General features: G+C 49.2%; 1 protein-coding gene across 5 annotated transcripts in view; it reads right to left on the reverse strand.

Moving 5' to 3' along the window:
* Window positions 1-12854, reverse strand: part of FHL1 (four and a half LIM domains 1) — a 60626-nt gene that overhangs the window by 1615 nt on the left and 46157 nt on the right. For 2 of the 5 annotated variants that reach the window (XM_060087382.1, XM_060087383.1), the window contains exons 3-6: window positions 2780-2961; window positions 2464-2638; window positions 1684-1853; window positions 1053-1239 (exon numbers count right to left, since the gene is read on the reverse strand). In XM_060087382.1, coding sequence (XP_059943365.1) covers window positions 1053-1239; window positions 1684-1853; window positions 2464-2638; window positions 2780-2935 — 688 coding nt within the window. In that variant the 5' untranslated portion in view covers window positions 2936-2961. Of the gene's footprint in view, window positions 1-276; window positions 477-1052; window positions 1240-1683; window positions 1854-2463; window positions 2639-2779; window positions 2962-10140; window positions 10222-12854 lie in introns of those variants that run through there. The other 3 variants (XM_060087385.1, XM_060087381.1, XM_060087384.1) reach the window with 3 other exon arrangements.

The following is a 12854-nucleotide window of genomic DNA, read 5'->3' on the forward strand; positions in this document are numbered from 1 at the left end:
CGGAGCCGACAGGCACGCGGGCAGCGTCCGCCCGGCGCCCGGCCCCCCACTCCACCGCGCACCGTCCCCCACGCCGCCGGGACCTGAGAAGATGCCAGAGCTCAGTCGAGGGCCCCCTTGCTCTCCAGAACCCACATCCCCTGCCACCGCCATCGCCCTGTGACTGATGCGCACCGACCTCCCAGCACAACCAGTTTCTCTGATTTAGGTCACGGCCATGGCATCAAAGTGGCCACCAGGAGGCAAACTTGGGCTGTTTGTGGGGTGTGCACTTACCGGGCCTCGAGGAGCTGCTAAGCTTCGATTTTTTCTATAAAGAACCACCACCCACGAGGGACAAGTCCTCTCTCCACCCGGATGCCTGCCCCGGAGGTTGGCGCTGGGAAACAGGGTGAGAGGCAAGCGTTTCCCGTGGCACACTGGGGGCTTCCTAGCTTTAGAGACTGGGTGGCTCACTCTTGACACAGTCCTTTTCCCTGAGGATGGCAAAAGTCTTCTCAAATGTACATTTCAAGGCTCCCCGGGAGATGGGAAAATTGGAGGCGGGGGAGAGGGCCCAGGGCACGTGGACCGCGGCCGCGAGATGAGGAATGAAGTGATTAGCTCGGCTCCTGATCGCAAAAAACCTGCCCACTGGCACCTCTGAGCTAGCCTCCCACTATGGGGTGTTCTCATCCCAGCTTCTCGCTCTCCGGCCTCCCCGCCTCCCCTCCCCTCTCCCCTCCCCCACCCCAGCCCACCCCGCTCCTCTCCCCCCACCCCTCCCCCCAGCATCCCCGCGCAGTGCCTGCCCGTGGCCGTGGGTCTCAGGCTCGTGATCTCCGGCAGCAGCGTTAGTTAGTCGGCAGTCGTCAGAAGTGTTCTGTGTTGCAAAGGCTAACCTGGCCTGGGGGAGAATCCAAACTATTTGGGGGCCTTCGGGACCACAGTGGCAGGGGGAGAGGGCATTCTTTTGGGCCTTTGTGGATGAAACCGACGACGTAGGAAAATGAGAGATGGTTACCATGCGCAAAACCTAGCCTGGCAGACTTAGCAAGGACTCTTTAGCCTACCAGTGATGGGGTTCTTGCATCCAGCACACTTCTTGGCCACAAAGTTCTTGTAGCAATCCACGCAGTAATACTGGTCCTCCACAGCGGTGAAACGCTGCCCAGCCAGCTTCTTAGAGCAGGTAACACACACAAAGCACTCGGCATGCCAGGGCTGATCCTGGTAAGTGATTCCTCCAGATGTGATGGCCTAGACCAGGGAGTGTAGCACCGGATTCAGATTCAACAACCATTTTGTTGAATGCCTACTACGTGCCAGGCACTGTGCTGGGCGCTCTGGTCTACAATATCTCATTGAATCGCCACAACGGCCATGGGAGGCAGGCGCTATTATTATCCCCCAGTTACAGATGAAGACACTGAGGTTCAGAGAATGCAGGCCCCTGTGCGAGGTTACTACATAGCAACTGGGTGGAGGAGGCCGGCCTCCAGAGCCGGTGTGCCCACAGACAGCCTGCCTTGGCCTGGGCACGGCTTTCTACTACCAGTCTCCTCATCTGTAAAACGAGAATAATAATTCCTACGTCGCAGGGCTGTCGTGAGGATGGAATGGGATAGTGTGTGTGCAAGTGCTCCGCAAACTGTCAAACGCCTCTAGAAGCAACGGTCAGCGCAGAACTCCCTTGACACGTACCTTGTTGCACTTCACGCAGTGCTTGGCAAACTTGGCCTCGTGGCAAGTCACGCAGTAGAAGTCCTCCCCTTTAGGGAAGAAGCTTCCCGTCCCAATGACTTGCTTGCAGTTGCTGCAGGTGAAGCAGTCTTTGTGCCAGACGGTGCCCTTGTACTCCACGTTCTGATCTCCTGCGGGGGGAAGAGACGGGGTAGCCCCACTGACAGTGCTCTGCAGGGGGCTGCATCCGCTGGCACCGTCCTGGGCCCTCCAGAGGGGAGGAAATGCAGGCCCTGCAGTTCTTGGCCTCACGCTTCCAGTCACCTACCCGCAGGGGCTTCTCTACCGCGTCCTCCTGTGGTCATGCCAACCCAGACTCTGTCGGGGGGGGGACCCCGGCTGTCGTGATTTACGGTCAGATGCGTGAATCCCCGCCCCCCCACCCCCACGGCCTTTGTGGACTCCGAGATTCAACGGGGGACTACGTGACCCGGAATTACACCCTAAGGAAGAAGCATGCTTCGATCACTTACTATCCCAAGTGAGAAAGCGCTACATACTTTTCACTTCCTTCTCTTGTCACAGACAGTTCTCTCCAGTGTTCTTTAGTTGCCGAGTGTGTGCGTGTGTGCGAGCATATATGTGTACACATATATACGTGTATATATATGCGTGCATATATACGCTGAACTCCAGCCGCGGCTCCCAGCAGCACCAGCCCCATCACCGCAAGCAACCCCACGCCACGTCTGCCCCCAGGGCCTCCTCCCTGGCTGCCCCGGGGCTGAGTGCGGCCGGTACCTGCCACGATCGGCTTGAAGCAGCCCTTGCACTTGGGGGAGTCCTCCCGAGTGGTGCACTTGTTGCACAGGATCTTGTTGTCCTTGGCCACGAAGGTCTCATTGGCCAAGGAGCGGAGGCACTTGGCGCAGCGGAAGCAGGTGTCGTGCCAGTAGCGGTTCTTGTAGTGCACCTCCTGGGAACCAAGCAGGGGGCCGGACGCCGTGAGCGGGGCGTCCCGTCAAGACGACATGGTCCCTCACACCAGAGCCCGAGCGGAAGGGCCGGTGCCTCATCCAGGTCCACCCTCAGCCCCGCCCGCCCCCGCGGCCGCTACCTTGGAGTCGGCGCCGATGGGCTTGCGGCACTCCACGCACGTGTTGGCGCAGAACTTGTCGAAGCACTTGAGGCAGCAGTGGTGGCCGTCCTTCTGCACGTACTTCTTTCCTTGCAGGGGGTCCCTGCAGTAGTGGCAGTCGAATTTCTCAGCCATGGTGCCCACCCTGTAGCTGGAGGGACCTGCGGGGGATGAGCAGGTGGGACAAATGACCAACGGGAAGGCTGGAGCGTGGCCCGAGGGGCTCTGGGGAGGCCACCACGGGACCCAGGCGACAGGCGCTTCACTGTGACTCCTGCGACGAAAGCGCCCCGCGGTGAGTCCCTGGGGCCCTGGGAGAGAGAGTCCCGCTGGGCCATCCCAACACAGTGCTGCCTTACAGAGGACACTGGGGGAGGGGGACAGGGGTTCTGGTGGGCACGGGGCCCCAAGTGGTGGGGTGAGTGAGGGCAGGGCTGGGACGGGGCAGGCAGGAGAGGGGAGGCCGAGCCTACACAAGGACACAGCTCTCTTGGCCGAGTCTGCGGGCGGGCAGCCCAGCTGGCAGGGAGGGAGGTGCCCAGGCCCTCACTAGAGACCCAACCGGGAACCCCCGCCTACAACTTTCTCAGCGGGGAGAGCATCCTCCGGACGCCCAGCTGTCCTCCTACCTGCAAAATGCAGTTCATCTGAACAGAAACTTACTGCTGACTCTGGACCACGCTAGGCACATAAGCAATGCTTATTAATTTATTTTAAATGTCCCCTTTTAAGTCTGCCAGAGCACTTTCTAATCCCTGAAAAGATCCTGAAGAATTATTTCCAAGATAGTTTACTGACTTTTGAGGCCCAAGCGATCAGCCAAGAGAGGACTTATTGAAAACGCACTCTTGACGCATACCGGCCAGTTTTGTGAACTATCTGTCACAGTGACGTTCGGTTTTGTGATGCGCCAAAATCAAATCCCCCTTTGTTTAAGCAACTAAGGGTCAATACAGTCAATGAACTATACGATTTAGGACATTTGCAATTTTAAAGTATAATCTGGGGGAAAATGGTTATTCCAAGAACCCCTTCCATTGCCTTCATATGAACTACTCCCTCCCCACCCCACCCCCGGAATCACAGGCACTAAAAAGCACTCTGTTAATCCTGCCACCAAAGAGGTACCAAATGTGAGTTTCTATTAGCTCCCAACTTCTGTAAGCAGACGCTAATTTCTTCCTCTCTCCCTGAGAAAGAAACTTACACGGGTGAATAGACAGCAATTATTTAATTTGCCCAGGAAACAGGAAAACAGAGACTATTTCTCCAACTACCCACAAACGTGGTTACTGTGCAAGCGAACACCCCAGGAGTAATTTAGAGAGAAAGAACGAGGGAAAAGAAACGAGCAGTTGCCCGGTACTCACCACAGCTCTTCCACTAACTGGCCAGCCCCAGACTCCCACTTTGGGTCCCATTCCCAGTTTTTTTTTTAATACAAACACATGTCCAAGTTGTTTGGATCCTGTTGCCGTAGGCAACCAAACAGCAGAGTGAGCTAAGGAAACCACACCCTGTGTCAGCACCGCCGGGGCTGGGCTAAGGCGGGGGACTCGCACTCAGACCAGCCTCCAACAAGGGCCGGTGAGCAGCATCCCAGGCCCATCGGCTTTCCAGACACCTGACCACTGAAGCCAAGCAGTGACAGTCTTGTGCGAAGACAGGTGCTTGAGACAGTCATGTCCCAGTTCAGAGATTTACTGAGACTAGAGAATGGTTCTTACTGGCACTTTTCCCCCAAAGGAAAATCGGGGTGTTCCCTTACATAACTGGGTTAGAAAGGAAAAGTAGGGACATGATGAAACCAGGGTCTATCTCCTTGAACTGTTTACTTAAGGCAGCTTTTAAACTGTCTTTAGCCCCTGTGTACACCGGAAAGAGCGCCTGTCACGGGGACAGAATGTTGAAAATCACTCTCCTTAATTCATTCTTGTTGGCCTTTCACATGTCACATAAAATCCTTGTCTTATTAGCTCTTCCATATTGAAACTGTGCACTCAGCGAAGATTTACTTTCTTGTTTAGAGCTGTGTAGAGAAACCAAATAAATCTCCGGTAACAGTAAGTGCCAGGAAATTAAATTATCAGTGGGTCCTAAATGCCATTTGGCAGGAAGTCAGAATTTGTAAGATTAGACAGCACTGGCTTCCTGCGTGGCTAGAGACTATCTTCTTGGACCACATTTGAAAATCCTTCCTTCTCTCTTACCAAAGTCTCTATTTAGAGTAAGTCTGAACCCAACTCATTTTAATATCACTTTTTTTTTTTTTTTTTTTTTTGCGGTACGCGGGCCTCTCACTGCCGTGGCCTCTCCCGTTGCGGAGCACAGGCTCCGGAAGCGCAGGCTCAGCAGCCATGGCTCACGAGCCCAGCCACTCCACGGCAGGTGGGATCTTCCCGGACCGGGGCACGAACCCGTGTCCCCTGCATCGGCAGGCGGACCCCCAACCACTGCACCACCAGGGAAGCCCCAATATCACTCTCTTTTGATGTCATTCAAAGAAGAAATGGATTCTAAATATTTCTGTACTAGAGTACCATACAGAGACCCACCTAAGGGATGGTTCTGTCTCATGGTATTTCTGAATCCTAGCTTTATGGTAAAAATACAGGTACTTATGTCATACAAAAAAAACAAACTACCAGAAGACACAGTGAATTCCATTTAGAGCTTTTGGAGAGAAGGAAAACCACTATGGTTTCATACTACCAGAGAGATCTTACCTGCCAAGCCTTTCCCGCCTTAAAACCACATACTTTCAAACTATTATTTTACCAATGCCAAGTTCTTCATTGGTTATTTTCATCGTTCTAGAACACGACTCGCCCAAGAGTTTCTAGGCATCCACACGATGAACTAATCCATGGCTCAGCAATGAACATGGCAGAACCAGAGAGTGTTGAAAATGGAGTCACTGAATCTGTTCACCACTTTATCACACCTACAGTGCAGGGTCGTAAAACCAAGCAGAAGGGAAATTCAGTGAATACCACTAAGGAAAGTGCCACCACTTGGTGTTTTTGAGTCCTAGCTGTAGGCATTATTATTTTTTCTTTCTTCAGTATGAAAAGCCCAGGGTCATCTCATATTCCCCGCCAATGTATACTTAAACCCAGAGAGTGTGTATCCAGATGAGTGACAGATTTCAAAGGGCACACCCTTTAGAACAGCTTTCCACAGCTGCCTCGAGCCTCTTTCATGTGTGTGCGAACACTTATTTGTCAAGATAAAATAGGCACTTCTAGGAATGCAGGCTTTATTGCCTAAGAAGTAAACAGGCTGGAAATACTTAAAGCATGTTAACAATGTCGATGTCAAATTCATGAACTTTAGTACCTTTTTGCAATAAATCCAGTAAGTGGAACTTTGGGCAACGGGAATGAGCTTACCTTGTGGTTTTCTAACCTTACGATTATTTGGTCCAAAACTATTTCAAAACTTCACACAGTGTACTTAGGAAGAAGTTGGAGTAATACATTCCTGCTGATGAGACAGTTACCACATTAGACGTCTGCATAAAATATGGACAATGCGCAGAAGAGCAAAATGTTTCATTACTACTTATCCTCTAAGAGATGAACAACTCGAAGAAAACGGCTTGTAAATGACAACGCTGACAGGTTCCTAAAAGACAGCAAATACCCTGATTTGTGGGCTGCACCAATGAGCCACAGTTAAGCTGACTTCACGAGGAGAGACAAGCTCTACGCTTTCCTTTCTTTCCCCTTGTTACAAATAAAAGAATAGAGAAAAATATGAAGGTGGCGTTTTTACCTCCTCCTTGGGGCTCTCTTTAATCTTAGTGAATGGCATAGACTTAGGTGAGGTGTATCTCTTAGGGAATAATTTTTTACCCCCTTAGCAATTTCTAAGTACATGAAATACAAAACCTTTTAACCTTCCAAAACTTCCAGATCTGTTTGCCTTGACCTATTGCTGTTATCTGGGAAAGGGCGTCATCAATCGTGAGATGAAACACTGGATACATACCAGTAGGACACTACTTCCCTTCCTGCCTTTGTCCAGGACATGTTTGCCCCAGGGAAGCTCTGTGATTAATCTTTTTTTTTTCTTTTTTTTTGCGGTACGCGGGCCTCTCACTGTTGTGGCCTCCCCCGTTGCGGAGCACAGGCCCCGGACGCGCAGGCTCAGCGGCCATGGCTCACGGGCCCAGCCGCTCCGCGGCATGTGGGATCTTCCCGGACCGGGGCACGAACCCGCGTCCCCTGCATCGGCAGGCGGACTCTCAAACACTGTGCCACCAGGGAAGCCCCTAACTAATCATTTTATAACAAAGATTTCTGTTTTAGAAAATCAGGGGGCACCGCCTGTGACCCTAAGGTGCTGATGTCTAACTGACAGTCCTTTATAAGACTTAGCCGGTTGGAATGCAGTTGGAAATGTGTCAAATTTTAGGGACTTATTCCAAGATGGTAGCCTGATTTTCTTGCTATGCCTGCTTCAAAAGACACATCATTCTTCACTTAATAAACAAGCTTCCTCTTTCAGAAAATTCCTGAAGTACATCCAACATTCTAAGAGGGGCCTATACAAACCTCAGTATCTCAATAAAAAGTTTTGGCTTGCGATTTAATCATGTACACATACAAGAAATATAACACTGCAACATCTGTTTTTTTTTTTTTTACTATAAACCTCATTAGAGAAGATCCAATTTGTATTTAATAATCTTGTTTCTGCTTTATATGTATTCTCTCATGGATTTCTTGCTAATCTTCATTTTTCCCCTCTTGCCCAAGTGGCTCAAAATCAGAATATTTAGGGAAGAAGTGAGTATTATTAGATAGCATTTTTCTAACTATGTGCTTTCCCTAAGTGGTATAATGTACAGTATAAACAATGAACAGCAACTCAAATGGGAAAAAAATGCAGGTTATTTCTGGCCTGTTAATGGCTAAGTGCAACATACCAGGACGTTAGTCACTCCACGTATGAGAACATTCAACACACAGAACGAAGCCTTTGCTGATGAAAGGGAGGCTTGCACAGCAGTCACGCCTGCGCACCTGGAGGCGCCACCCCACGCGGGGGATAAACACCTGCACAGCTGCGACAGGGAGGGGCTCACGAGTCACTGAAAAGTAGGCTTTCAGAGAATTTCACAGAAAATTGGAAAGTGGTTTTTCCCTTACAAACAGACCAGGTAACAGTTCCAATGTTATTAGCAACTTCTCTGGTATGCTGCATTTAAGAAAAACCCCACCAACTCTCCTTTGGCTTGCTGGTCACAGGTAACCCGGTTTAGATGACACCCGGGATCAGGAGGGCTGCATAGAGATGATCAAACGAAACATTACGTGGCCCTGAACTTACCCTAGGCAGATCCTATCCCAGAGCCACTCTGTCCTGACACGGGGCTTTTCTGAACGTCGCACACAATACGTGCAGCACGTTGTGCCTCTCGCACCATAGAGAAAGGGCTTCTGACGTGGTAGCCAACACATGTGTTTTCAGCTTTTCTAGTTGTGGCAAAGTAGCAGGCGGTCGTTTGGTGGTCATTAAAAGTACAAAACGTTCAGTTTCACCCTCGACCAAGGCTTCTGACTACCACTTTCCAGTTATTTCAGGAAGCCAGTCCACCGGGTCTGCTCCCCTCGCCCACCCGTTCCTGTCACATCCCTGCCTGGAGAGGATGCTGGGTGACTTCACTGCCCTCCCACCCACCCCGTCCTCAACCTGAAAGGCCAAAGGGTAAAGGAATGAAATCTGCACAACTTTGCAGATGGTAAGTGTTCAATAACAAAAGGATCAATTCTTGTCCTTGAGATGTCCTCTCAAGTATGTGGATGGTCCCTGAAAATGGATTCTCATCCATCCAATTATCCGAGCCTCTATTTTGTCCACACAAAGTCCATTTCAAGGTACTGTGGGGCTTCTTTCTGTGAGCACTTCTTTTTCAACTGCTTTCATGGACCTATGAACCTAATGTAACACAAGATGATAGTTCCTGATTTTAAAAATCATCTAGAAGGTGTCAGTAATTTGTCTAGTCACAGTTATAGCCTCCAGATTTACTATAAGAATAATGTCCGGATTTGGTGCACTTTAAAAACCAAGGTTGGGTGTGTTATAAATATGTCACCTTTGAGATATATTTCCCTATTCTGTCATTTAATTAGTAAATAAAACGGGGAGTTAACGTGAGTTCAAGGTCCATTGGAACAACTGCTACAGCTGACTGTTGTCTACACCCAGAGAATATGTACGTTGGCCGATTACCACAATCTCAGGCGTGTGGTGCCATGTTTGTAAAATTGCTCCTGGGGGGTGGGGAGAAAAACAGACAGCTCTTGAACGCTTGGGAACAGGGAAGACATTGCACACTGATTCATTAAAGCAGTGCATTCCATCACAGCATATTCGTTTTAAAACAACGAAAGAGAAATTTCTCAAAGTATTTCCACTGTTTAAGTATTGACAGGCAAAAATATATATATATATATATTGACAAGCAGTTACAAGCTTTCAAAATCAATTTTTCCAAAAGACTGCCGCTGATAATTATAATACTTTGCCCCTTAATCTGAAAGCTGGGAGATGGGACAAAGTGCCTGGTTGCTAAGAACGGAGACTGTTACTTAGGCAGAGGGCAACAGAGCCACAGTGACATTCCTGGCTTCGCAGGAGAGAGTGGCAGCAGACTAACTCCAGAGAACCAGGTTTTCTGCCGAAACTGGCGGTCCTTCAGTCCCTATCCCCGGGGAGTCTTGCCCATGGCCCAAGGGCTTCCTCAGTGTCAGGAAGACTCTCACGGTAATGACGGTCTAGAAGTTCCGAACCTTTGCCCCTTTTTCTGATCAGAACAATTAATAACCTATGTGTCATATCAAAAGCATCATAGCAATTTATTCAGGAAGAAAAAAACATGGTTCAGAAAAGGAGAAGATGTGGTTAAGTCAGTATGGACTTTCTTAGTTACAAATCTTCCTCCTTCCAGCTCCATATTCGATTGACCTTTTCTAAACACTTTAAATTCGATTTATAGCACTGTCAAGATGAAGACTTGTATCTTATAAATAACAAAAAAAATCCTAAAACAACAAAGAAAACCTCCTTCCTCACACAATCTCTTTCAGCTTCATAAGATATCCTAGAAAATGTACAATACAGTAGTATGTTTATACATTAAAAAAAAATAAGGCACTCAAACTGCTGATTTTACTTGAATAAGAATAATCTTTTGTCTTGGAAACAGCATTCGAAGAAGGCAAGGACAGAATAGAGACGAGCTATGATTTACTATTTAGACAAATCATAAGATTCAGTGCCCAAATAAAACTGTGCTTCCTAGAAGGTAAAGAATATGAAGCTTTTACCTGAGTGTCTATGGGAAGCCATGGCTTAGACACCAAGTTCAGGAGCGGCACCTAGACCAGTCTTCCCTCAAGCCCAGCTGATAAGGCTGTGGCTCAGTTGTGAACATACATTTAAGGGGAAGCGGCTAACACAAAAATAACCAAGAGCAGATGGCCCACCCCTCCCCAGAGATCACAACCTTAATCCCACTAGAAAATTCTTAACCATTTTAGGTGATCCAAGGGAGAAGAATAGGACCCAGTAAAAATACCAAACACTACATATAAATACCTGTGGGGCTACTCAGCATCCAAATTAGCTCCAGAGCCAGAGAGGCCACATAGAAAGTGATCCCTGTACCGGAATAAAATTTGGACTCGGCCCTGGCATACCTTAACGCTGAGCCACCCTCATTAATCCACTTTATATGCCTAAAGAGCTTGCATTTGGTCCTTTGAAGAATTCATTTTTGTGCTGTTAATGATAAAAGTAACTATAAGAGACAGACTTATGCTACCAGTGTAATTAAAAGGGATTAGACAGTATGAATATACAGATCAAGGGCATTATCTCTGTCCTACTTGCTCTGCACCAGAGATCAGGAGAATACTGACGACAGCAATCCTAGCCTCGTATCTCCTTAGTGTCAGAGCAGGGCAGGAGGGAGAGACATACACGCCCGCTATGTACACCAAGGAAGAGACATCGTCCCACAAACGGAATCTCTCGCTTTCCACTGTCAGGAACAATGAATGTAAAAATACGGACAAAAACATGGCGCCCTAACATGTTGTAACGGCTCAACAGGTCATCCACTGGCCAGAGGCTGGTCATCAGGATGGAGCTCTAGGAGGGGCCTGTGAGTCCCTCCCCAACCCGCATCCGGATCCTTCTCTAGCCTCAGCCCTGACCCCCTCGCCCTCACGCCTTGCTGGCCCCTGCGCTCTCCAGATACGCCCCACCTCAGGGTCCCGGCGGCCACATCCCCTCAACACGAGCCTCTCCCGGCTGCTCCTCTGCTTCCTTCGAGGCTTTGCTCCAAGTCACTGTTTCACTGCCGTCCTCTTTAACCACCCTGTTTAACCTCGCAAACATGCTCCCCACCCCCGCTCTCCCTACCTCTTCCCCAATTTGTTCCCCGAGAAAACTCTATGCTGAAAAAATGAATTAAAAGATGTGGAAAGTGTTAATCAAGTCACATATGAAACAGAAACGTAGTCCCACCTGGAACCCAAAAGTGGCTTCAGCCATTGAACTTCAAGGAAAGGGGACGACCTGCGCTCTGGGTCAGGCCATGTCTCGTCTAGCGCTCGTCACTGGTTTCACCCTCTTCATGCATCTTCTCCCCAGGCTGAGGGCCGGGGTCATGCTTTACTTGGCTTCCTGCTCTCAGAACCAGCAGGTAAGTGATACACGCTTCACGATGAATGAGTCAATGAGCTTCCCGGCTCTTATGATCTTCAAACGTTTAATGAAAAGTTATTCTAAATATATTTTGTTCCCTTAAATGTAAAAATTACTAAAAACACAGCAATATTGTTATATACGGGTTATATGAAACATATTCAGGAAAAACAGCTGAACTGTCTTGGATTATTACAGTATGGTATGCATTCAACTTAAAAGAAAAAAAGTTATTCTAAAAGATAGCTAAAACTGTAACTCCTAGTTAGCTGGCAAATGATATAACAGTGAAACCCCGGACGTTACAGGCAGATTTATTACATGTCAAGAAAATAAAGATTAAAAAAAAAGGAAAGAAAGCCTGGGAAAAGAAGGGAAGGGACACTGCGCTCCCACCACGCCTCCGCCTCCGCAGCCTTTCTTATCTCGGCTGATTGCGTTCTGGCAGGGAGACTGGCCAGTCTGAACGACGCCACGCCCCTAAAACAAACTCAAACTTTTCACCCAGAGGAAACGCTCTTAGTTTATTAGAGGATTAACCTTTATGAACCCTAAATTTTCGGTTTTAGTGAGGTATATTTTTAGGTAGACCTGAGGGTTTGTTTTTTTTCTTTTTTTTTTTTTTTTCTTTTTGCGGTATGCGGGCCTCTCACTGTTGTGGCCTCTCCCGTTGCGGAGCACAGGCTCCGGACGCGCAGGCCCAGCGGCCATGGCTCACGGGCCCAGCCGCTCCGCGGCATATGGGATCCTCCCAGATCGGGGCACGAACCCGTATCCCCTGCATCGGCAGGCGGACTCTCAACCACTGCGCCACCAGGGAAGCCCTGTTTTTTTTCTTTTGTGGTACGCGGGCCTCTCACTGCTGTGGCCTCTCCCTCTCCCACTGCAGAGCACAGGCTCTGGACGTGTGCTCATCGGCCATGGCTCATGGGCCCAGCCGCTCCACGGCAGGTGGGATCTTCCCGGACCGGGGCACGAACCCGCGTCCCCTGCATCGGCAGGCGGACTCTGAACCACTGCGCCACCAGGGAAGCCCGAGCTGAGGTATCTTTAAACGCCCCCTCTCGCCGTGCCACGAACAATAAGCTCAGCGCCCAAGGCTCTCCTCCAGGAAGTGAAAGGTGACAACAGCATACACAGACCGAGAGCCATACAAAATGAGCAAATACACCTAAATCTCTTTTGCCCGAAACACGAGAAAAAACACAAAAACATGAGAACTGCTTTCTGAGTATTCATTAATTAGTCAACTCCGAGCAGCCGGTGTGGACTGGGAGCTCGGACGACGACAACAGCATTTACTCTGCAGTTTGCGCCAAGCAGGTGAAGT

Source organism: Mesoplodon densirostris, chromosome X, assembly GCF_025265405.1.
Source record: "Mesoplodon densirostris isolate mMesDen1 chromosome X, mMesDen1 primary haplotype, whole genome shotgun sequence".
Classification (NCBI taxonomy): Eukaryota; Metazoa; Chordata; class Mammalia; order Artiodactyla; family Ziphiidae; genus Mesoplodon; species Mesoplodon densirostris.